Below are 23,051 nucleotides of genomic sequence, written 5' to 3' on the forward strand. Positions count from 1 at the left end.
GAGAGATAGTTGTGGAGTATGGGCTGGTCATGCATGTAGTCAACTTCTCAATGCTAAACTCACTAGTATTTAAAAAATGTATATCATAGAATCATAGAATGGTTACAGCACAGAAGGAGGCCATTCAGCCTGTGCTGTTCATGCCAGCTCTCTGTAAGAGCAACTCGCCTAGTTCCACTCCTCTGTCTTTTCTCCCATAGCCCTGCAGATTCTTTCCTTCCAGATAATTATCGAATTCTCAATTGAATTTGCTGCCACCACATACTCGGACAGAGCATCCCACATCCGAACCACTTGAATGTTATCACAGAATCACAGAGTGCAGAAGAGGCCCTTCGGCCCATCGAGTCTGCACCGACCACGTGAGAAACACCTGACCTACCTACCTAATCCCATTTACCAGCACTTGGCCCATGGCCTTGTTGTGTAAAAGTACTTTTCCTCATGCCAGTCACCTTAAATCAGTGTCCTCTGGCTCACTTTCCTTCCACCACTGGGAACAATTTTTCCCTATCTACTCTGCCCAGACTCCTCATAATTTTGAGCACCTTTATCAAATCTTCTCTTTTCCAAGTAGAACAGCCCAGCTTCTTCAATCTGTCCAATTAACTGAAATTCCTCATTCCTGGAACCATCCTCATGAATCTTTTCTGCACTTTCTCTAATGCCCCACATCCTTACTAAAGTGTGGTGCCCAGAATTGGACACACTACTCCGGTTGAGACCGAACCAATGTTTTCTACAGGTTTAACATAACTCCCTTGCTTTTGTACCCTAACGCCCCTATTTATAAAGCCCAGGATCCTGTATGCTGCACCCCCTTTAGGATTGTATTTTTTATATTGCCTTTCCTCATTCTTCCAACCAAAGTGAATCACTTCACACTTAAGCATAAGATTGAACAATGTGAAAAAGGTAATTGTATTGTACGTGGATTGTACAAGAAAACAAGAGCTGGAAACTTGTCATACAAATGTATTTGGGCTCCACTTGTCCTTTGTCCATCACTAATTAGACCACTTACATCTTTGTAAGACAAAGGGACAAAAAAACTGACAAACGCACACTATCATAAACCAATCATCAGGCACTTTAGAATCCTTGAAAGCCATAAGCTGCTCGTGAGCCAAGTCTTAAAATCAGCCCATTTGAGCTAAATCCTGGGTCCCTATCCCTGGTGATCTAGATTAAAGTCCGCTCCCCCATTTTCCCAAATTCCATTTTGGAATCAAAGGGGAATTATTCAGTCACTGAATCAGTGGTTCCAGTGTTACACGTGGTGTAAATGTCCTTAGTGTTATAAAATCCTGAGAGCTAGGGTTATCTGCTAGTATATAATAACTATTGACTGTCACAGACTATATTGGCTTTCAAGAAAGGGCTTTGATTTTGTTGAACATACAGATTAGGAGCAGGAGTCGGTCATTCAACCCCACTAGCATGCTCCGTCACTTGATAAGATTTTGGCTGATCTGATTGTGGTTTCAACTCTACTTTCCTGTCTAACTTCCTTGTCAATCAAGAATTTATATAACTCAGCCTTGGATATATTCAATGACCCAGCCTTCACTGCTCCCTGGAGACTTCCACAGACTAATGACCCTTTTGAGAGAAAAGAAATTCTCCTCTACTCCGTCTTAAATGGGAGACCCCTTATTTTTGAACATGTAGTTTATACAGATTTCAGCAAAGCCTTTGACAAGGTCCCACATGGGAGACTTATAAAGAAGGCAAAGGCACATGGGATACAGGGTAATTTGATAAGGTGGATTTAAAATTGGCTTAGTTGTAGGAGGCAGAGGGTGAAGACAGAAAGATGCTTTAGTGGCTGGAAGCCAGTGTCCAGTGGCGTACCACAGAGATCTGTGCTGGGTCCCCTATTATTTGTCATTTATATAAACGACATAGATGATTATGTGGGGGGTAGGATTAGTAAGTTTGCGGGTGACACAAAGATTGGCTGGGTGGTTAACAGTGAGGTTGAGTGTCTTGGGCTACAGGAAGTTATAGACGGGACGGTCAAATGGGCAGATAAGTGGCAGATGGAATTTAACCCTGAAAAGTGTGAGGAGTAATTTGACAAGGAAGTATTCAGTGAACGGCATGGCACTAGGAAGTTCAGAGGAACAGAGGGACCTTGGCATGTGTGTCCATAGATCTCTGAAGGTGGAGGGGATTGTTAGTGGGGTGGTGAAAAAGGCATATGGGACACTTGCCTTTATCAATCGAGGCATAGATTACAAAAGTAGGGAGGTCATGTTGGAGTTGTATAGAACCTTGGTGAGGCCACAGCTGGAGTACTCTGTACACTTCTGGTCACCACATTATAGGAAGGATGTGATTGCACTGGAGGGGGTGCAGAGGAGATTCACCAGGTTGCCTGGGATGAAACATTTAGGTTATGAAGAGAGGTTGGATAGACTTGGGTTGTTTTCATTTGGAGCAGAGAAAACTGAGGGGCAACCTGATCGAGGTTTACAAGATTATCAGGGACACAGACAGGGTGGATAGGGAGCAGCTGTTCCCTTTAGTTGAAGGGTCAGTCACAAGGGGGCATAAGTTCAAGGTGAGTGGCAGGAGGTTTAGGGGTGATGTGAGGAAAAACTTTTTTACCCAGAGGGTGGTGATGGTCTGGAATGCACTGCCTGGGAGGATGGTGGGTTGCCTCACATCCTTTAAAAAGTATGTGGATGAGCACTTGGCACATCATAACATGGGCCAAGTGCTGGTAAATGGGATTAGGTAGGTAGCTCAGGTGTTTCTCATGTGTCGGTGCAGACTCGATGGGCCGAAGGGCCTCTACTGCACTGTGATTCTGTCCCCTAATTCTAATCCCCTCTTTAAGGGGAAACATCCTCGCAGCATCGTCCCTGTCAAGTCCCCTGAGGACCTAATATGTTTCAATAAGATCACCTCTCATTCTTCTAAACTCCAGTGGTTACAGGCTCAACCTGTCCAACATCTCCTCATAACCCCTTTATCCTGCATCACTTTAATGAACCTTCCCTGTACTGCTGCCAATTCAGCAAGTAATGACATCAAAACTGTACACTGTACTGTCAATTTAGTGTCACTAACATGCTGTACAACTGTAGCTAAACATCCCTACTTTTATATTCCATTCCCCTTTCAATAAATGACAACATTCCATATGCCTTCCTAATCACCTGCTGTACCTGCATACTAACTTTTCTGTGATTCATGTACGAGGACACCCAGATCTCTCTCTACCACTGAGTTCTGCAATCTCAATTTAAATAATGTCTTTTCTGTTCTTCCTGTAAAGGTGGATAAGTTCACATTTTTCCACCTTATACTCCATCTACTAAATTTTTCCCCACTCACTTAACCTATCTATATCATTCTGCAGATTCTCTATGTCCTCTTCACAATTTGCTGTCTCACCTACCTTGATGCCATCAGCTAATTTAACAACAATTCGTTCAGTCCCTTCATCCAAGTCATTGATATCGATTGTAAATAGTTGAGGTCCCAGCACAGATCCCTGTGGCACTCCACTAGTCACAGCTTGTCAACCTGAAAATGACCAATTTATCCCTACTTTCTGTTAGCTAGCCAACCCATTATTCATGCTAATGTTAACCCCTACACCATGAGTTCTTATTTTGTGTAGCAACCTTTGATGTGGCACTTTATCAAATGCCTTAATCCAAGTACACCATATCTACAGGTTCCCCTTTATCCACCTTGCTTGTTACTTCCTCAAAGAATTCTAATAAATTAGTCAAACACAATTTCCTTTTCATGAAACCATGTTGACTCTGCCTGGTCGCATTAAGATTTTGCCCTGCTATAACCTACTTAGTAATAGATGCTAAAGTTTTCCCTAATTAACTAATTAATTAACTAATTAATTAGACTAATTAGCCTGTAGTTTGCTGCTGGTTGCATTTGCTTTTCTCCAATCTGATAGGCCTTTCTAGAATCTAGGGAAGTTTGGAAAATTACAACCAATGCATTTATTATCTCAGCAGTCACTTTTTTAAGACCCTAGGATACAAGGCATCGAGTCCTAGGTGACTCTTCAACCTTTTGTTCAATGGTTTTCTCAGTACCCTTTCTCTGGTGATTTTTATTATTTTAAGTTCCACCTTCCTTTTCACCTCTTGATTTACAAGTATTTCTGGGATGCTATTGGTGTCTTCTACAGTGAAGACAGACACAATATCTACTCAATGTTTCTGACATTTCCTTATTACTCATTATTAATTCCCCAGACTCTAGAGAACCCACACTTGCTTTAGTTACTGTTTTCCTTTTAAATACTCAGAAAAAACAGATGTTGAGTTTCAACATTTCTAGCTAGCTTTCTCTTATACTCTCATTTCTCCCTCCTTTATTAGATTTTAGTAATTCTTTGCTGGTTTTTAAATTCTGTCTAATCTTCTGATCTACCACTAATCTTCATGAATTGTGCAGTTTTCCTTTCAATTTGATACTATTTTTAACTACTTTAGTTAGGCAAAGATGGTGTGTCCTCATAGCCTTTCTTTCTCACTGGAATATACATTTGCTGAGAGTTATGAAATATCTCCTTTAAATGTCCTATCCTTTAAACTAATTTCCCAGCTCACTTTAGCCAGTTCTGTCTTTATTCCCTCTCAATTGCCTTTATTTCAGTTTAAAAGGTTAGTCTTTTAAAAGCCTCACAAATATCACCCTCAAACTGAATGTGAAGTTCAATCTTGTTACGATCACTGCTACTCAGAGGCTTCTTTACTATGAGATTATTAATTAATTCTGCCTTATTACACATTACCAGGTCTAGAATAGCCTATCCTCTGGTTGACTCTAGAATATGCTGCTCTAAGAAATTGTCCCGAATACACACTATGAACTCATCTTCCAGGTTACCATTACCTATCTGATTCATCCAATCTATATGTAGATTGCTATCACCCGTGATTATTGCAACACTTTTCTTACAAGCCCCATTATTTCTTCTGTATACCCCATTCTGCAATGTAGTTACTGTTGGGGGACCTATAAATTACTCCCACAAGTGACATCTTTGTTATTTCTCATCTCTACCCAAACTGATTCTACATCTTGATCTTTAGAACTAAAGTCTTTTCTCACTATTGTACTAGTGTCATCCTTAATTAATAGAGCTACCCCACCATCTTCAGCCTAAGATGTTGGCATATAAGCGTTCTCTATTAAGTTTATCAGCATTCTATATGAAAGTGAATTGTTTGTCTTTGAATTGACAATCTTGCTAAGGTTATGAGGACAACTGAATGGGAAAAATTTACAGAAAGTTATAACAGGGCACTTAAAAAAATTCAAAGTGATCAGGCAGAGTCAGCATAGTTTTGTGAAAGGGAAATCATGTTTAACCAATTTCTTTGGAGTTTTTTTGAAGGAGTCACGTGCTGTGGATAAAAGGGAACCAGTGGATGTACTGTATGTCGATTTCCAGAAGGCATTTGATAAGCCACTTCAAAGGTTGTTGTGGAAAATAAAAGCTCATGGTGGCATGGATAGAAGATTGGCTAGCTAACAGGAAGTAGAGTGTTGGCTTAAATGGGCCTCTTTCTGGTTGACGAGTGGTGTGCCACAGGGATCAGTGCTGGAGCCTCAACTTTTTACAACTTGTATAAATGACTTGGATGAAGGCAGCAAACGTATGGTTGCTAAATTTGCTGACGATACAAAGATAGGTAGGAAAGTAAACTGTGAAGAGGACATAAGGAGGCTACAAAGGGAAATAAGTTAAGTGATTGAGCAAAGATCTGGAAAATGGAGTATAATATGGGCAAATGTGAAATTGTCCATATTGGCAGGAAAAATAAAAAAAAAAGCTTCTTATCTAAATGGGGAGGGATTGCAGAACTCTGAAATTCAGAGAGACCTGGGTCTCCTGGTGTCTGATTCACAAAAGACTAGTATGCAGGTACAGCAAGTAATTAGGAAAGCTAATAGAATGTTATTGTTTATCATGAGGTGAATTGATTACAAAGGTGGGGAGGTTATGCTTCAGTTGTACAGAGCACTGATGAGACCACACCTGGAGTACTGTGTACAGTACTGTTCTCATTTAAGGAAAGATGTAAATTTGTTAGAGGCAGTTCAGAGAAGGCTTACCAGACTAATACCTGGAATGGGCAGGTTATCTAATAAGGAAAGGATGGACAGGTTACGCTTGTATCCACTGGAATTTAAAAGAATAAGAGGCGACTTGATTGAAACGTTTAAGATCCTGAGGGGTCTTGGCAGGGTGGATCTGGAGAGGATGTTTCATCTTTTGGGGGAATCTAGAGCTAGGGGTCACTTTAAAAATAAGGGTTCGTTCATTTAAGATAGAGATGAGGAGAAAATTCTTTTGGAACTCTCTTCCTCAAAAGGCAGTGGGAGCAGAGTTTTTGAATATTTTTAAGACAGAGCTAAATAGATTCTTGAGTAATAAGAGGGGTGAAAAGTTATCGGGGGTAGGCAGGGATGTGGGGTCGAGCCTACAATTAGATCAGCCATGATCTTATGGAATAGTAGAGCAGGCTCCAGGGGGTGAGTGGCCTACTCCTAATTCGTATGTTCATAGAATAAAGAGCTTAACTATACCCAAATTAGCTTGAAAAAAGCAAAACATTGCAGTTGCTAGAAATATTAAATAAAAACATAAACTGCTAGAAATACAGAGGTCAGGCAGCATCTGTGAAGAAACAGAATTGATGTTCAGTTCAATAATCTTTCATCAGACCTGCTGAGTATTTTCAACATCACCTGTTTTTAATAGGTAATGCTTAGTACTTATACTTCTAAAAATGGCATTAATCACCTTTTATACTGATTTTTTTTAAGTAAGATCAATATCCACTTATAAGAATTTTTGTTGATGCTTTTCATATTGAAAATGAGCTGAACGTCTCCAAAATCTCAGCATTTTAGAGCTAAAACTGTATAAGAGATTGGTATTATCCCTAAATAGTTCAAACAGCATTGAGGAATGTTGGTCACAAGAATATTGTCCAAAGTTATTGTTTCTAATTGCCAGAAGTAATCCCCAAATGCTTTGAATTGTAAAACTCTAGACTCCTCCCATCAATGCATGTCTGAGTCCCCTAAACTTTAGGACCATCCAGTCCTTTAGTGGTCTATGTTACAACACTTGAGGAGCCCTCGATCACTGACTGAGAGTTCTTAAAGTTGATGTAACTAGCACAAGACTCCTATGATTGCTGGTGGTAGTTATTCAATAACTAGTACTTTCTCCAACATTTACAATTTCATTGTGGAGACCTGGGAACATTTTCAGTGTATCAGTGTGAAAGTCGGGCAATGACTCTAATTTACCTGGGTTTAGATCCACGTACTGTTATGGCCACAGCTGGTGTTAATTGCTGCGCATACCAAATCCCAGAGGAAAATTTGCCTTATGGGCCATACACTTTTTTTTGTATTCTGAAAATGAGAAAGGGACGTACTGACCTCAGCAGCATGAAGTCCAATAACAATTTTGGGATTTTAAAAATTAAAAATAAAACTTTTAACAAGAAAAATTAAAACTTAAGCACGCAAGATTACAGATACACAGTTAAAGTTAGTCATACCAAAAATACTCTCTACTTGGCCAGACCCACAAGCAACACTCTGTTAACTATAAACAATCCAGTAATATTAACCAGGGCAAAGTGCTGTAGCTTCAGTAAAGGCATACCACATGACCTGTAACTCTCTTCCACTCTGCTGCGAAAATCCAAACTTCAGAATAAAACTTTTTTGCAACCCAAGACTTTTCTGGCTTGACTGGATGGCTGATTCAAACTGCATCATCTCTCAGCCACAGCTCCAGCTATATTTCCAGCTGCTACATCTCACAGCTCCAGCTGCAGCCACTACTGTTCAAACAGCTGCTCTAAGCTCTCCACAATAACTCTAAAATATCTTTTTTTTTTCTTTCGTCTGAGGTTCCATTATTTTCACACCTCTTTGAAACTCAAATCTTTCCAAATATAAGATCTTTCATGTTTTCATCATGTCTTTTCTTCGGGTAAATAAAATATAATATCCCCCTTCTATTTGCCTATGGGCCTCCTGGAAAATGCAGACTTGTTTCGTGTTACCTCTGACTCCCCTTTGATATTCAAATGAACCCTCAACTTATCTAAAAATACAAATGTTAGATCCAGCCTGTTTACTTGTACCTCAAACCTAATCCCTCAATCCTTTTCATGTTTTAAACCCCGCCCCCCAGACAACCTGTCTCCTATTAATCTCTGCCCAGTTTAACTAAATTATATACACATGAGTGCGCACACCGCCTTTTCACAGTATAACACAATATTCCCCAAAAATATATTTTAAAAAATGCATTTCTCACAGTACATCCGGCATCCATAGCAAGGCATAGTATAACTGGCCTATGATTGTTTGGATTGTTACTACTGGACTATACTTAGAATTTCCAGTTGAAAGTACTGAGAATACCAAGATCTAGTTCTAGTTTTTTTTAAATAACTGAGGAATTGGCACTTGGATTTTAAGAAATAAATAAAAGAAGCAATTGTCTCATGTATACAGCTCCTTTGCTGTTAAGTAACTCATTGACCATGTATTGATCGAGTACCATTTCCAAATTGTCAGGTTCTGTTTTCAAAAATCAAGAGTATTCTGTAAACAAACTTTGCAACACATCCATTGTTACACACTTAGAATATACAGCACAGGAACAGGCCATTTCACTCAACAGGTCTATGCCAGTGTTTATACTTCACTCAAGAAACTTCTGCCTTACTTCATTGCAGCTTATCTCCATATACTCGTATTGCTTTCTCCCCCAAGTACTTATAGATCTTGCCCATAAATGCATTTGTGTTATTTGCTGCAACCTCTGCATGTGGGGGCCTTCAGGACACTGGTCACGGCATGTTTCAAGTGGTGAATCATATAACTAGGACTGTAGAGACGGTTTTGAACTAAATAGTGGGGGGAGGATTCATATGAAGAGGAGATGTAGAAAGTTCATGTGGAAGGATAAGGCAGTAGTGCAAGGTAGTGATCTGGGTAATGATAATCAGAGTGTGACAGGAAGGAACAGTGTGTACAAACATGATTGACCCTGTTTGCTGGTGCAGAGTAGAGCAAAATGGTGAAAAGACAGAACTAAAGGCTTTTTGTCTGAATGCTTGCAGCATTCGTAACAAGATCGATGAATTGATAGCACAAATTGAAACAAATACATATATGATAGCTGTCACAGAAATGTGATTGCAAGGTGACCAAGGCTGGGAACTGAATATTCAAAGGTATTTGACATTTCAGAAAGATAGAAAAAAAAAGGTGGGGTACCTCTGTTAATAAACAGTGAGATCAGTACAGTGGTGAGAAATGACCTTGGCTCAAAAGATCAAGATGTAGAATCAGTTTGAGTGGAAATAAACTTGAGAGGCTGCGTGGCATTCTCCTTCTAATTCGTATGTTCGTATATAAATAGCAGGGAAAGAAATCGCTTTAAAAAGTTTATAGGCCCCCTAACAGTAACTACTGTAGGCCAGAGTGGACCCTGTAAGAACGTCCTGCAATAATCAATTTTAAGGATCTTTTCGATTGGATGGATTAAATTGACAAAGGTAGTCTTGAGGATGATTTCTTAGAACAATATGTTCTGGAATCAACCGGAGGACAGACTATTTTAGACCTGGTAATGTATAATGAGGCATTATTAATAATGACCTCATTGTAAAGGATTCTCTTGGCTAGAGTGATCATAACATGATAGAATATCATGTTCGGTTTGAGGGTGAGCAATGTGGGTCTGAAACTAGTGTCTTAAACTTGAATACAGGCAACTATAAAAGTAGAAGACAGAGTTGGCTGCAGTGGACTGGGAAAATAGATTCAAAGCTAAGATAGCAAAGCAATGGGAACATATTTAAGGGGATGTTTCATAACTCTCAACAAAGCTATTATTCCATTGAGAAAGACAGACTCTATGCAAAGGATGTAATACCGAAGGCTAACTAACAAAGTTTAAGGATGGTATCAAATTGAAAGAGAATACATGCAATGATTGAAGATTGCTGCTAAGCCAGAAGATTGGAAAAATTTTAGAAATCAGCAACGGATGACTAAAAATTATAGATAGGGAGAAATAAGAGTATGAGAGTAATCTAGGAAGAAATGTAAAAACAGACAGTAAGAACTTCTACAAGCATATAAAAAGGCAGAGAGTAACTGAGTGTTGGCTCCTTAGAGGATGAGACTGAGGAATTAGTAATGGAAACCAGGAAATGCAGAGACTTTGAACAAGAGTTTTGTGTCTGTCTTCCTGGTAGAAGACACAAAAAGCATGCCAAGAATTGTAGAAAATAAAGGGGATAAAGGGAAGGAAGAACTTAAAATGATCAGTGTATTTGCTTTTCCAAAAGGCATTCAATAACATGTCACATAAAAGGATACTATACAAGATAAGAGCTCAGGGTGTTGGGTGTGATATATTAGCATGGATAGAGGATTGGCTAACTAACAGGTGATGGAATCAGGATAAATGAATCATTTTCAGGTTGGCAAACTGTAACTAGTGGGATCACAGGATTAGTGCTGGGGCGTCAACTGTTTACCATCTAAATTAAAGACTTGGATGAAGGGTCAGAGTATATTGTGGCCAAATTTTCTGACACATTTAATGCAAAGATAGGTTTTTAAAAAAAACAAGCTGTGGGGAGGATGCAAAAGTCTGCAAAGGGATATAGATAGGTTAAGTGAGAAGGCAAAAAATTGGCAGAGTATAATGTGGGAAAATGTGAGGTTGTCCAATTTGCTAGGAAAAATAGGAAAGCAGAATATTATTTAAAAGGAGAGAAACTGCAGAACGCTGCTGTACAGAGGAATGAGTGTCCTTGTACATGAATCACAAAATGTTAGCATGCAAGTAACTAGGAAGGCAAACAGAATATTGGCCTTCATTGCAAGAAAGTTGAAGTATAAAAGTAAGGAAGTCTGGCTACAACTGTACGGGCATTGGTAAGACCATGTCTAGAATGCTGTATACAGTTTTGATCACCTTATTTAAGGAGGGACTTATTTGCATTGCAGCTTTTTAGAGAAGGTTCACTAGGCTGATTCCTGAGACAAAGGGGTTGTCTTAAGAGGAAAGGTTGAGCAGGTTGAGTCTATACTCATTCGAGTTTAGAAGAATGAGAAGGGATCTTATTGAAACATAAGATTCTGAGGAGGCTTGGCAGGGTGGATGCTGAGAGGATGTTTCCCCTTGTGGGGAGATCTAGAACTAGGAGGCACAGTTTAAAAATTAGGGGTATCCCATTTAAGACAGTGATGAAGAGGAATTTCTTCTGTCAGAGGGTCGTTAGTCTGTGGAATTCTCTTCCCCAGAGAGCAGTGGAGGCTGGGTCATTGAATATATTCAAGGTTGAGTTAGACAGATTTTTGCTCTAGGGAGTCTAGGATTTTGGGGAACAGGCAGGAAAGTGGAGTTGAGCCATGATCTTATTGAATGGCAGGCAAGAAGGGCCAAATGGCCTACTCCTTCTATTTCCTATGTTATATTGTGGTAGTGAGTTCACATTCTAACCGAGTAAAAATGTTTCTTCTGAATTCTTTATTGGATTTTTTTAGTGACTATTTTGTATTTATGGCACCTAGTTTTGGACTCTGCACAAGTGGAAATATCTTCTCTACCTTGCCAATTACCTTCATAGTTTTAAATATCTCTATTAGGTTATGTTTGTCTTTTTTTTAAGAGAAGACTCCAGCCTTTGAGTTTTTCCTGATAGTTGTACCCACAATGTTCTGGTATCATTCTTGCAAACCTTTTATGTACTTTCTCCAGTGCTTCCATGTCCTTTTTGCAATATGGAGACCAGAACTGTGCACAGTATTCAGCATGGTCTAACCAAGTTTCTACATAAGTTTAATGCACTTACCTGCTTTCGGATTTTATTTCTCTAACAATGAGCCCCCGTGATTTGTTTGCATGTTTATGGTTTCTTAACCTGAATTGCTGCTGCTCTGCCTTATTTAGAATCTGACTTTACAAATAGTATGTGGCCTTGTTCCTCCTCTTGCTGCCCATCTCCCAACCCCTTGCTCATAGCGCAGGTTCAGGAGAGGGAAGCGGTGAGCGGGAGGGTCGGAGGGCAGAATCGGCAAGCAGGAGGATTAGGCGAGATGGTGAGTGGGAGTTAAGTGCCAAGAGTTAATAAGTTAGCAGGATTCTGGGGCCAGTTATAGGTTCAAGGCAGCGAATAGGTTTTTAAAGTAAAAGTTACAGTCAGGAACATAACCCACCCTTACTTACATGTTTTCTTGTGGGAAAGTGATTTTTGTTTAGCATGCCATTTTTTTTAGAAACACATTAAGAATGCTAAATGAGGGATAACTTAATTAATTTGCTATTTACACACTATTCTGCAAGTTTGTTTGTGCCTTGTTATTTGTTTTTAATCAGTGTTAATTATACCCTCTATTTTGGTGTCATCTGCAAATTTTGCTGTTATATGTGATTCATGAGTCCCTTATATAAATGTGAACAAAAGGGTCCCAGCACTGATCTCTGTGAAGTATTAGTTTCCGCATTTCATCAATCTGAGTAACTATTTTAAACTCCAACTGTTTTCTGTTTCACAGTGAGTTTGTTACCCATTTGTCTCCCCTGGTTTCACAAAGCCTAACCTTTGTCGTGCCCCTGCTATAGAGTAACTTATTGAAGTCTCTGTATGTTTCATCTCCTGCATTACCCTTGTCCACTGTTTCTGTTACTATGTCAAAGAATCAGTAAAGTTGGTCAAACTTGACTTTCCCTCTTGAAATCCACGCTGACAACTCTTTAGTATATTTTCAGCTTCTAGATCTTTATCTGTAACAACTCAGGAAAGATATTGAAATCTTTCAATCAGCGACAGTGACCGATCTATAGTTCCCTGGATTTATTTTGTCTTCCTTTTTTAATATAGTAATAACATGATGGCTATCAACCAGTCCTCTGACGTTATTCCTTTCCATCCTCTGCTGTCTTTTTTTTGTCTTTTTTGAGATTGCACCAATGCTATCCACCCAGACCGAGTTTCATCCTCCCTAATTTTGTCTAGTTCATTAAGTATACCACACCCATCTAAAATGTCTTTTTTGATGATCCTTTCGAATGTCATGTACATCTTGTTAGTATTCCTGGTTAAAAACTGAGGCAAAATAACTACTCCATATTTCTATCCTTTCACTGTCATTACCTGTGAGCAATGTGCCCTCTAGACTGTGCAGCTACCCTGTAGTCCCGTGTAGGCCAAGCAAAGTTGGCTCCTTTATAAGGTATTGTGTATGCGGCTGTGCAAAAGTTTCAAGGACCCGTGCACCTAAATGACGAGTCCACACCATAAAGATTAAAAATTAGAGGGAATGTTGCCTGTGAGTTTATCATCCCTTAGTGTCCCTACCCCTATTTTAATTTTCTTTTGTTATTTATGTCTCTTGAATTTGTTGCTTTATTTTTGATGATGTTTTTAATTCCTCTTTACCGTCCTGATTTTTTTTGACTTCTGCGTTCCTTTTTGCCATCCTCTACTTTGTTGACCCTGTACTTAGTGTATGCATTCTTTCAAATTAAATTTTGCCCTTGTCTCTATGAACCCTTGATGTTCCATTATTTAGTTTTTGTTTTTAGTAGAATATGTTTCTCCTGAGCCCTGCTGATCACTTGTTTCCTATTTTATTGAACCTCTGTTAATATATTTGTCTAGCTTACCTTCCTTAGTTTCATTCTCACCTCTCATCTGCTTATTTCCAATTTTTTTGCTTCGTAATTTCTTGCTTGGTTCTCAGTCATTATGTTGTGATCGCTATTGTATTGTATAGTATGCCTAGGTAATCCACTGTGCTTTCTTCTCTTGTCTACTGTGGTTCATTTCCCATTATTAGACCCAGCCATGATTCCTGTTACTTCCGAACTCTCAAAAACCGCCATTCACTTTTTTTCTTTCAGTACCTCTTCTTGGTACTTTATTTGGTGGTAGTTAAAATCCCCCATGGTTATTCTATATCTTCTTTTCATTTGATGGACTTACCTGTATATTTCTCCCTCCAGTTCTCTTTCTCTTTTAGCAAGTCTATAGTTTACTTCCATTGGTATGATTGGTCCCCTTATTATTCATTATTTCCATCCATGTGATTTTGTTTCAACTCAATGTTTTTGATTTTTTTTTCTACTGCCATTGTTATTTCTGATTAGTGCAGCTATCCCTTCCCCCTTCTTCCTTCCCTGTCTTTTTAAAATGTTTATTCTGCAGCATTTAACCATCAGTCCTGTTCTTTATACACCCACATTTCCTGATATCCTGATTACATTTGGTTTCTAATAATGAATTAATGCCTCCTGCTGCCCCATTTGTTTTGGATCAGATACACCTTGCCATACAGGCAAGCTAATTTACTTTGAATGATCCTTTGTTTCAATGCCATTTTTAAATGTTTCATTGTAATCCATGAAGACCCGAATAATCCTTAACTGCTGAAATGTTCTTTGGTTGTAGAAGATGACCTGTGTGTATTCAAGGATTGTAGTTAAATATGATGTGTTCCAGCAGGAAAGTGGTCCAGGTGATGGCAGTGAAGTGAAGGCTCCTGGAGAAATGCTCAACACAGAAGAGGAAAACAATTTGCTCCAAGATGAGCCCCAACAAGAAGCAACGAATACTTTAAGTAAAAAGAAAGTAAACCCATATGGAGAATGGGAAACTATAAAAGAGGAAGAGGAGTGAGTATCTAATCACTTATCTCAATAATCTTTCTTCCAATATCAAATACTTGATGTTGAAAGAAAATTACATTTCCACTGCTTATTCACTTGTTAATCACTTTTTTGTGAATTCTAAGGCCACAGCATGTATTCCCTGCTCGATCCCATTTTTCTCATGCACCAGTGATCGACTCTTTTAAATCTGACCATCTTGCAGTTAAACATGTTAAACTCCTACTAGTCACATGCAGTGTTCCTTCTCAGCTAAGTGCCTGCACAGCCACATAACAGTCCATGAAGTGTCGTGCACTTAATTATTACAGCTGCACACGTCCTGATGGTTCAGTGAGGTTTAAATGTCACTCAAGCCGATGAGCAAAGAACTGGTAGCCTCCCACATGGTGGGAAATTAATGGACATGAGCCAAGCCTAACCTGATTAATCAGGTAGAATTAGCAGCTGAAATTCACCCATGTCAGTTGCTGGAGCCTGAAGCTATATCAGCATTTGTCTTTCCTGGGGCATGCTTGCCTTTGACTCTTCGGTTCCCTTGCGCTTGCTGCTTCCTCGCCGCCCCTCTCCTGAGTCCTTGTTCACAGTGAGTGTCGGGGAGGGAGGTGGTGAGTGGGAACGGATGCAGCAAGCAGGAGGGATCGGGAGAGGAGGCAGCGAGAGTGAGGGTCTGGGAGGGGAGGCGGTGAGTGGGATGGAGGGTTGGGGAGGGAGTCGTCAAGTTGGGAGTGGCAAGAAGTAGTGAGCGTGAGGTAAGTTGAAAGACGAGTAAGCATTAGGAGTTGGAGGATGTTTGGGCTTGTTAATACACTGATCTAGTCATTCCGTTGCAGCTGGTTTTGTGGAATTATTAAAGGAAGATTGGTCCCAAAGACATCCAACACATTTAAAAACACAAAGGCATTTCTAGGGAGTTTGTGAAAAGTTTTAGATTCTAAAGCCAGATCTCCAAATAATAATTTAAAAGGTTCCTTGAGGTTATCTCATGGGACAATTTAAACCATGCATGCTTCCAAATACTCCCTCTCCCCAATTCACTTTTGTGTGCATTGTGCGATACAGTTTACTTTAAAAATGGTGAAGTGGTTATTGCAACGCAAATTGTAAATCTTTAATCTAGAACACAACTAGGAAACAGAAGTAGACCATTCGGGCCCTTGAGCCTGCTTCGCCATTCAATAGGATCATGGTTGATCATCTTGTGTTTTAATTTCCACATTCCGATCTAACCCCGATAACCTTTGATTCCCTTGCCTAACGAGAATCTGTCTACCTCCGCCTTAAAAGTATTCAATGACCCTGCCTCTACCATCTTCTGAGGCAGAGAGTTCCAAAGTTGCGCAATCCTCTGAGAAAAAAAAATTCTCCTCATCTCTGTCCTAAAAGGGTGACCCCTAATTTTAGAACAGTGCCCCTGAGTTCTGGACTCACCCACAAGAGGAAACATCTTTTCCACGTCCACCTTGTCAAGGCCGTTCAGGATCTTTTATACTTCAATCAAATCACCCCTCACTCTTCTAAACCCCAGTAGAAACAAGCCCAGTCTGTCCAACCTATCCTCAAGACAACCCACTTATTCTAGGTATCAACCTAGTAAACCTCCTTTGAACCGCCACCAATGCATTTACATCCTTCCTTAAATAAGGAGACCGAAACTGCACACAGTATTCGAGGTGTGGTCTCACTAATGCCCTGTGTAACTGAAACATAACGTCCTTACTTTTATGCTCAACCCCTCTTGTAATAAAGGATAGCATTCCATTAACCTTGATTACTTGCTGTCCCTGCATACTAATTTTCTGTGACTAGAACACCCTAGATCCCTCTGCACCTCAGAATTATGCAGCCATTCTCCATTTAAGTAATACTCTATTTTTGTTTTTCCTGCCAGAGTAAACAACTTTACATTTTCCCACATTAAATTCCATTTGTCAGATCTTTGCCCACTCACTCAACCTAACCATAGCCATCTGCAACCTCCTCATGTCCTCTTCACAACATACTTTCCAACTTATCTTTGTGTCATCTGCAAATTTAGCTATCATGGTCTTCATTCCCCTCATCTAAGTCATTGATGTAAATCGTAAAACGTTGAGGCCCAAGTACAGACCCCTGTGGGATTCCGCTCGTCACATCCTGCAAATCCGAAAAAGACCCATTTATGCATACTCTCTGCTTTCTGCCAGCCAATCTTCTACTCATGCTAATATGTTACCCCCTACACCATGTGCTTTTATTTTCCGTAATAACCTTTGATGTGGTACCTTTATCAGATGCCTTTCGGAAATCCAAGTACAGTATATCTATAGGCATGAATGTTACTCCGTCAAAAAACTCCAATAAATTGGTTAAACATGGTTTTCCTTTCACAAAACCATGCTGACTCTTCCTGATTACCTTGAGCTCTTCTAAGTGCCCAGCTATAACCTCGTTAATGATCGATTCTAATAATTTCCCCACGACAGACGTCAAGCTAACTGACCTATAGTTCCTGGTTTTCTGCCTGCCTGCCTTTGAATAGAGGGGTTATATTTTCTACTTTCCAATCTGATGGAACTTTTCTAGGATCTAATGAATTTTGGAAAATGATCACCAGTGCGTCGACTACCTCATTAGCCAACTCTTTTAAGACCCTAGCATTTAGCCCATTGGGACCCAGAGACTTGCCAGCCTGCAGCTCCATCAATTTACTAAGTATCCTAGTGATTTCAATTTCACCAAGTTCCTTTCTCCTGTTCACCACCTGATTTGCAGTTATTACTGGAATGTTTTTTGTATCTTCTATAGTGAACACAGAAGCAAAATATTTGTTCATTTCTTCCATCATTTCCTTATTATGTACTATTAATTCCCCTCTGTCACTCTCTAGAGGACCAATATTCACTTTACTCACTCTTTCCTTTTTAAATACCTGTAGAAACTCTTCCTATCCATTTTACATTTCTAGCTAGCCTCCTCTCATACCTTAATTTCTTTCTCCTGATTAACCTTTTAGTCATTCTTTGCCATTCTTTATATTCTGTCCAATCATCTGTTCCTGGGACTCACCTTTGTGGTGTTTGAATGCTTTTTCCTTAAGTTTGATACTTTTCTTAACTTCTTTAATTAACCATGGATGGTAGGTCCTCCCCTTAGAATTTTTCTTTATAGTAGGATACTTATTCTGAATACTCTGAAATATCCCCTTAAATGTCTGCCACTGATTCTCTATTGATCCATCCTCTAGCCTAGTTTCCCAGTTAGCTCACTTCAGCTAGCTCAGCTTTCATCCCCACATGGTTGCCCTTGTTTAAGTTTAAGATACTAGCCTTAGTCCCACTCTTCTCCCTTTCAAGCTGGATGTAAATTCAATCATATTGTGTTCGCTGCTATCTAGGGATGCCTTTACTCCGAGGTCATTAATTAATTAATCCTGTTACATTACACAATACCAAGTCTAATATAACCTGATGTCTTGTTGATTCCAGAACATGCTGCTCCAAGAAACTATCTCGAAAGCATTCTAAGAACTCCTCATCTAAGCTACTACTGCCAATCTGATTTTTCCAGTTTGTATAGATTAAAATCACCCATGATTATTGCTGTTACTTTATCACAAGCATACAGTATTTTCTCTTGAATACTTGAATATCTTGAGCTCTACACTGTGACTACTGTTAGGGGGCCTGTAGACCACTCCCACTAATGACTTTTTTCCCCTACTATTCCTCATCTCCACCCAAACCGATTCTACATCCTGATCTCCAAGGTCATCTCTAACTATTGCACCAGTGCCCTCTTTGATTAACAGTACTACCCCTCCATCTTTATCTAGCTTCCCATTCCTCTTGATTGTCATGTACCCCTCAATATTAAGGACCCAATCTTTGCCGTCCTGCAGCTATTTCTCTCTAATTGCTATCAAATTGTATTTATTTACTTCAATGTGGGCCATCAAATCTGAAACACTTTAGATGGAATAAATGACACCATTTCCTCAAGAAATACCTCAACAGTTATTCTCCCTCCTGGGATTCTATTCTCTTTTCACCACAACACTCTCTTCCCCAGTTCCCAGATATAGTTTCCCACCTTCAATTCACCACAGGGACACTGTGGATTGGATTTTCTCTTAGGGGCCCACTTGTGAGTCAGACAATTTTGCGGCTCACTAACTGCACTTCCAACTGATGTGACTTGGGGATTTTTCTCTTTTCCTGAAGGGTTCAGGTTCACAGTGCAAGCTGCAAACCAGTGCGGGTGTGGAAACAGGCTGGTGAAAAGGTCTGCCTCGGTTCTCAGCAACAGAAGCATGGCTCCCAACATTGTTCAAAGACCCCCTAAACCTTAACTCTCACCCTGCTCAGCATCTAATAGTGAAAACATTTTACATTTACCTTTCCAAATGTTCCCGACTCCTCAGCAGACTTTTAATTATCTTCACAAAGTCTCAAACCTGATTTGCTTTTAATGGGCTCCCAGAACCCTACACCACAAAATCCGATCTTCATCCTCCGTTTAAAATGGGGAACCCAACATCAGCGGAGGCGGGTGTGCATTTGCACAAAAAGGCCAGAGGAAAATGGCATGGGGTCAAGAACGCAGAGGGAAATTAGATTTCCTCCACACAAAAAAAAAGTGTGGCCATTCATGCACCAAAACCCACCTCTAAACCTGGACAAAAATTCAGCCCAGTGTCTCTCAGACCTTCACCCTCCAGTTCACAAGAGCCAACTACCCTCCAAATTCACATAGATACTTTACCTGGGCCCGATTGTTTGGTTGTTGTGTGAAGAAATTACTGAGCTATTTACCTCACTAGCAGTTTTAAGTAAAAAAAAACACTCAGTAAACTGAAAAAAAAGTTGCCTTCTCCACATTTTCTATCAATTCAAAAGACAAACCTCCTTGGCTCTTTCTATTTTGAACTTGTCTTGTCTTGGGCCATTGTTACCAATTCAACTTTTCTTCTGTCAAATGACTAAAATACAGTTACGATATAAAAACTAATAAATGCCCCTCTCGTGTATGGTAGTGTAATGGTTATGGTGCTGAACTCAAAACCTAGAGGTTGAGTTCAGATGCCAAATTTGTGGACTGTCTAGATGTGATGTTCCATGTCTATGGCTGGCTGTGGTATTCTTTCTTCTCCTTCCATATCTTTTGTAACTTTAAAAAAATATTTATTACACAGAGGATTTTTGTCTCTACTGGTAGTGTACATCTGCATATTACCTTGTTATTGGTGTACATGACAAAATTGGTTCTGCGCGTGGCTGGAAAAAATGAGGGAACATTGGTCACGTGACTTGATCGTTTTGATCTTTCCACCTGGGACAACAATGGATGACATTCCTTTGAGATTTACAATGCACAGGACACTGCTAATATGCCTTTGCCTTTGTGCTATTGAAGGCCCTTTTTAAAAAAATTATTCCTTCATGGGATGTGGACATCACTGGCAAGGCCAACGTTTGTTGCCCATCCCCAATTGCCCTTGAACTGAGTGGCTTGCTAGGCTATTTCGGCGAGCATTTAAGAGTCAAGCACATTGCTATGGGCCTGGAGTCACATGTAGGCCAGACCGGGTAAGGACGGCAGATTTCCTTCCCTAATGCACATTAGTGAACCAGGTGGGTTTTTTACAACAATCAATGACATTTTCATGGTCATCATTACTGAGACTAACATTATATTCCAGATTTATTAATTGAATTCAAATTCCAGCAGCTGCCGTGGTGGGCTTTGAACTCGTCATTGCATTAACTGCTATGCCACCATCTCCCTACTGCAAATGTACTTCCAAAAGAATGCCATCTCCTGAAGAGAAATTAACCAGTCACCTTAAACAAGGCTCTAATTGGGGCCAAAAAAGGCTCCATATTCTTGGCTTTAAATGCTAATGTTAGGTAAAGCTGGAGGGTATTGGGATCCTGGCAGCTCAACATGCCATTGGTGTGACCTGCTGTCAGTTGCTTCCTCCTCTGGCTGTAGCCAAGCACCTAAAGAACTTTGTGGCTGTAAAGGGTAACATAATGTCAGCAATGTGGGCATGGGAAATGGTGGAAATGGGGGGTGGGGGGCAATATTGAAAAAAGTGATCAGAAAATAGTGTGTTTATGTAGTATTACAGCAGGATACAGTTCCTGTAGGTGTAACAGTGAATTCAACATAGGTGGTAAATGGTTATAATTTGGGTAATGTGTACAGGAAAACCAGGAGGAGAAAATTATAAGGATAAAATCGTGTCTAATTATATTAGAGTAGTTGATGTGTTAATATTAGCCCTGGCTCAGTTCAAAGAATCATAGGATCATAACCATTCGGAAGCACACTCACCTCCAAGTCAGACAGCTGTGGATTTAAGTCGTGTTCCAGACTCCCCACTCCTGTGTGGTATTTGGAGTGCTGTACTGTCAGAGGTGTCATCGTTTTGATGAGATGTTAAACTGAAACTCTGTCTACTCTTTTGGCTGAATGTTTAAAAAAAGTTCCATGGCAGCATTTGAAGAAGAGCAGGGAAATTTTCCCCAGTATCCCAGTAAATGTTCATCCCTCAACTAGCATTACTTTAAAAAGATCATAGAAATCTAGTCATACAGTCTTGTTGCTGTATATAGGACCTTGCTGTGTGGCAATTGGTTGCCACTTTTCCTACATTACATAGTCACTATGTTTCTGTAAAGTGCTTTGGAACAGTCTATGGATGTGAAAGGTCTTGTTTACAAAATTATGAGTGGCATGGACAGAGTAGATAGAAGCTTTTTCCCAGGGTGGAAGAGTCAATTACTAGGGGACATAGATTTAAGTGAGAGGAGAAAACTTTAGAGGAAATGTGCAGGGCAAGTTTTTTACGCAGAGGGTAGTGAGTGTTTGGAATTTGCTGCCAGAGGAGGTGGTGGAAGCAGGTACGATTGTGGTGTTTAAGAGGCAGCTTGACAAATACATGAATAGGATGGGAATAGAGGGATACGGACCCCGGAAGTGCTAAATGTTTTAGTTTGACAGGCAATATGATCGGTGCAGGCTTGGAGGGCCGAAGGGCCTGTTCCTGTGCTGTACTTTTCTTTGTTCTTTGTATAAATTATAACTACTTAAATTGATCAAAAGCTTTGTTTAGTTCCGTGTCTTCAGTATTAATGTTAATTGTGTACTGGTCCGCTTGCTTAAACTTTTGCTTTTCCCCCCACAGAGAGCAGATTGACTTGCAGTTACCGACAGTTGACTGCTCAGCAACACCAGTGATTGATGTAAAGCATGAGCCCAAAGTTAAGTTTAAACAAAAAGAAATAACTTCCCTGAGGGATGACGCAGGTGGAGAGACGGTATTTAAAAAAAGAAAACTTGAAAATGGCAAATCCAGAAACCTGAGGCAGAAAGGAAATGATAACTGAATGCAGTTCAGAAATACGTTCAGTGCTATTCGTTCTTGATTGTTGTAGTAAATAAATTTGCCTAGATTTTCAACTCATGAAAGTTAATTGCCTTGTTTGGTGTAAAATACTGCATTATTTTTTTAAAAAAGGTGTTTCTTTTTAAAATATATGGTTTAGAATTAACAACTTGCAAGTTGAGTAAGAGTGCAAAATCCTGCAAAACATAGTGTTTCTGTGGCCATTTTTATCAGATTCATTTAGATTTGTGACTGGTTTGACAGCAGCATTTACTGCATCTGTCTTGGTAATTCTTTTGTTAAGACGTCAAGTTTTTTTTGTTGTACTAAATATAAAAGAAAGTAATGTATCCCCTGACAGCCTATAGTTATGCATTAAATTGAGCTCTGTAGAGTGTATTCTGGATTTAATGATTCTTTAAACATAATTGCATCTTTGCATAAAGTCCTTACAGAAAGCTGTTTAAAATATTTTTGCACAGTAACTTGTGTATGCAAAGATAATGCTGTCAAAAATAAAGTTTTTACTGAGTGCTAATACATTGGTGTGTCATCACATCCTTCAATCTTGCATTGCTGCACCATTACTTTAAATCCAAGTCCAGCTGTTAGAATGTTGCAGTAAAAGTACAGATGAAAAGACAGTTTTGTGTGTGTGTGTGTGTGTGTGTGTGGGGGGGGGGGGGGGGGGGGGGTTCGGTGGTGGTGGTGGTTCCTGTCAGCTAGAGGCATATTGATGGCAGTTGTGTAGCCCACCCAGCTATTTGTTTGACTGAAGGGGGAATAGCTTTGGGCGAGAACGCTGAAAAATATGGAGGTGGAGAATGAGAATGGAATCAGCATTGTATTCTGATGCTAGTGTTGAAGCCCATCTCCACCTCTGCCTCAACTCATCTGCTGACACCTTCATCCATGCCTTTGTTACCTTTAGAGTTGACTATTCCTGTGCTGTCTTGGCTG

General features: G+C 39.8%; 1 protein-coding gene across 6 annotated transcripts in view; it reads left to right on the forward strand.

Annotated features, from left to right (window-relative positions):
• Positions 1 to 22,629, forward strand: part of wbp4 (WW domain binding protein 4) — a 65,954-nt gene extending 43,325 nt beyond the window's left edge. For 4 of the 6 annotated variants that reach the window (XM_041211095.1, XM_041211099.1, XM_041211098.1 and 1 more), the window contains 2 exons: positions 14,553 to 14,725; positions 21,891 to 22,629. In XM_041211095.1, the coding sequence (XP_041067029.1) occupies positions 14,553 to 14,725; positions 21,891 to 22,092 (375 nt within the window). In that variant the 3' untranslated portion in view covers positions 22,093 to 22,629. The remainder of the gene's footprint in view (positions 1 to 14,552; positions 14,726 to 21,890) is intronic. The other 2 variants (XM_041211097.1, XM_041211100.1) reach the window with 1 other exon arrangement.
• Positions 22,630 to 23,051: the final 422 nt, after the last annotated feature.

The sequence above is a fragment of the Carcharodon carcharias genome, chromosome 18, assembly GCF_017639515.1.
Source record: "Carcharodon carcharias isolate sCarCar2 chromosome 18, sCarCar2.pri, whole genome shotgun sequence".
NCBI lineage: Eukaryota > Metazoa > Chordata > Chondrichthyes > Lamniformes > Lamnidae > Carcharodon > Carcharodon carcharias.